Below are 2,960 nucleotides of genomic sequence, written 5' to 3' on the forward strand. Positions count from 1 at the left end.
ATACAAAAATTAGCCGGGCGTGGTGGTGCGTGCCTTTAATCCCAGCTACTCAGGAGGCTGAGGCAGGAGAATAGCTTGAACCTGGGAGACGGAGGTTGCAGTGAGCCAGGATCGTACCATTGTACTCCAGCCTGGGTGACAGAGTGAGACTATCTCAAAAAAAAAAACAAAAAAAAAAAAAAAAAAAGAAACGTGGGAGTTATCTATATAGAGATGATATCTAGAGCCATGGGGTAAGTGAAATTGCCCGGGAAGAGAAGGGAGGTTTCTTGGAACCTTTTGAGACTAGATGGAAGAGGAGTCAGCCGGGAGAATATGGTGCAGAAGGAGGTTTGATTCAGATTCTGTCCTTTGGAAATACAGTTCCTTTCTGTCCCAGATTAACATCCTATCAGATATTTAAAGGTAAATATTAATATTGTTTCTCATTCCATCCACCTTTTCACTCCCACTGCCACCATCATGACTGAAGCTCACTACTGGGGGACTATTGCAGTAGCATCCTGAGTCGCCTCACACCTCTAGCCTGTCCCTGTGCCCTCTCATGCTGATGGTATCGTTCACTAGATCTTCATGAAGGACGCATTTGAGAGTGCCATACACAGAAACCCTCGCAGCTCCCCATCACCTCTAGGAATTTGTCCAGGCTCTTCACAGACGTGCCTCTGTCCTGTCCTTTAGCTCCAGTTTATTTTCATTATCTCTCCAGCTGAGTCCGAACTCTAGTGTTTGTTGTTCCTCAGACATGTCCTGTGGTTTCCTGCCTCTGCTTTTGTTCATGCTGTTCAAATCCTGCCCATTGTCCTGTTTCTGTTTCACATGGCACTTGTGCCATGAAGTCTTGCCTGATCTTTCCAACGAAAAGAGGCCTTTCCTATTCATGTACTTTTACTCTCTGCTGCCACTTCTCACAGACTTGTGGGGCAGGAACCATTTCATTCACCTTTATGTCTGCTAGGAGTGAAAGAGTTATTTTTTAAAAAGCTGTCTTATTTGTTGCTTTTATTGAATTCTGCTCCTGAACCATATCGGGAAGACTGTAGCCTATTTTCAAGTGCATATGTCTTCATTGTATTTCAAGCTTGATTCCATAGTCATTAAGTGAAGAACATTATGTGATAGATGGTTGAAAATTGGTTGACAATTTATTTGAAAGTATGTTTTATTTAAAAAATCAAACCAAAACCTAAGGCTTTATTAAGATCCAAAACCTAAAGGCTTAAAACACAAGACTTGACACTGAGAGAGGACAGATCTAATTTAGTGTTATAGAATCTTTGTGTTGAAATTGTTGTACTTGTGAGCCGGCAACTTGTACTGACTTGATTTTTTTCTTCCACTTAGCATGGAGGATGAAAAGGAAGATAGTAAAGTTATACCTACAGAATGTGCCATCAAGGTATTTAAAACAACCCTTAATGAGTTTAAGAATCGTGACAAATATATTAAAGATGATTTCAGGTTTAAAGATCGCTTCAGTAAACTAAATCCACGTAAGATCATCCGCATGTGGGCAGAAAAAGAAATGCACAATCTCGCAAGGTAAAGAAAATATTGTGCTAGATGTAATCTTGGGTAAATATCTTTTTGCGTTAGGATAAAAAAATCCATGCTTTCTTTTAAATTCATTTATAGAAATAATGAAAGGCCAGGTGTATAACCTCGATTCATACTTTTAGGATGAAAAAGCCATTTTGTTTTTTCTTTCCTCAATGAAACTTGAGGGAAATCTGGTCTTTTTCTGCCTTGGACACTTTATCATATATCTAAATGCCATTTTTAAATTGCTTTTATCAAGAAGTAAAACTTCCAGCATCCAATTAGGCTTAGCTTAAAAAAATGGTTTCTTTTTTGTTTCAGAAAATGTTTGTTACATTTAATTTGTTAATTTTGTGGGAGTAAGTTCTTACCAATCAAATTACATTTTGTTTAAATTTTTATACTTGTATCTGAATTTTCTAAGCAATTTATTTTCTATCAAGGAATTTGTTTTATCAACCAAGAAATTCAGTAATAATCCTTCTCATTAAAAACCTTTCCATTACCTTAATCTATTAAAAGCTTAATTTTAGTTTGTTATTTTCTAAAGATGTTTGCTTTCAGAAGCAATTATTCATATATCTCAGTTTCAAAATTCTTCTACTGAGAGTTCCCCACCAAAATAAGCCGGGCATGGTGTGCACGTCTACTCCCAGCTACTTGGGAGGCTGAGATGGGAGGATTGCTTGAACCTAGGAGTTCAAAACCAACCCGGAAGCATTAGACTCCTGAGACCTTGTCTCCAAAAAAAAAAAATTTTTTTCAATGAATTAATTACAGGTAGAATAATTTTCTAGAAGGCCTTGCTGTCCTCCAGTCTCTTTTCTGTGCTCCTGAAATTCCTGCCTTTCTTAAAAAACAGTGTTCCATAGTGGAGCTTGCCTGTCTCTGCAGCCTCAGCCCACATTGCTCTTCCTCCTACTCACAGATCCAGCTATGTTGATTGATATACATTCCCCAAATGGACTGTGCTCTTGAACACCTCCCTGCATTCCCTTGCACTGTCTTCATCTGGCTGATTCCTGTTCCCTACCTCTTCTTCTAATAAGCCATCCTTGGTGCTGTGTGCTCCTATCGCTCCTACCCGTACCTCTGCCAGTGTGTACGTCACGCTGCATTGTAATTGTCTCTTGTCTGTCATTTCCATCAGTCCCTGAGCTCCCTACGAGTAGAGGCCGTGTTTTATTGTCTTTGTATTGCCACGTCACCAGGGTAGAACATAGTGCCAGCTCATTGTAGGCCCTTATTAATATTTACTGAATAAATGACATTTTTCTCCTTCTGATCTGTATATTCTGAATCATTTCTTTCTGTATAGAATGCAGAGAGCTGGAATTCCTTGTCCAACAGTTGTACTACTGAAGAAACACATTTTAGTTATGTCTTTTATTGGTCATGATCAAGTTCCAGCCCCTAAATTA

At 38.9% G+C, this 2,960-nt stretch overlaps 1 protein-coding gene across 1 annotated transcript in view; it reads left to right on the forward strand.

Annotated features, from left to right (window-relative positions):
- RIOK3 (RIO kinase 3) overlaps positions 1–2,960 on the forward strand; it is a 26,668-nt gene that overhangs the window by 19,587 nt on the left and 4,121 nt on the right. The window contains exons 8-9 of the mRNA XM_011939327.1: positions 1,345–1,542; positions 2,858–2,960. Coding sequence (XP_011794717.1) covers positions 1,345–1,542; positions 2,858–2,960 — 301 coding nt within the window. The remainder of the gene's footprint in view (positions 1–1,344; positions 1,543–2,857) is intronic.

Source organism: Colobus angolensis, unplaced genomic scaffold, assembly GCF_000951035.1.
Source record: "Colobus angolensis palliatus isolate OR3802 unplaced genomic scaffold, Cang.pa_1.0 Scaffold18, whole genome shotgun sequence".
NCBI lineage: Eukaryota > Metazoa > Chordata > Mammalia > Primates > Cercopithecidae > Colobus > Colobus angolensis.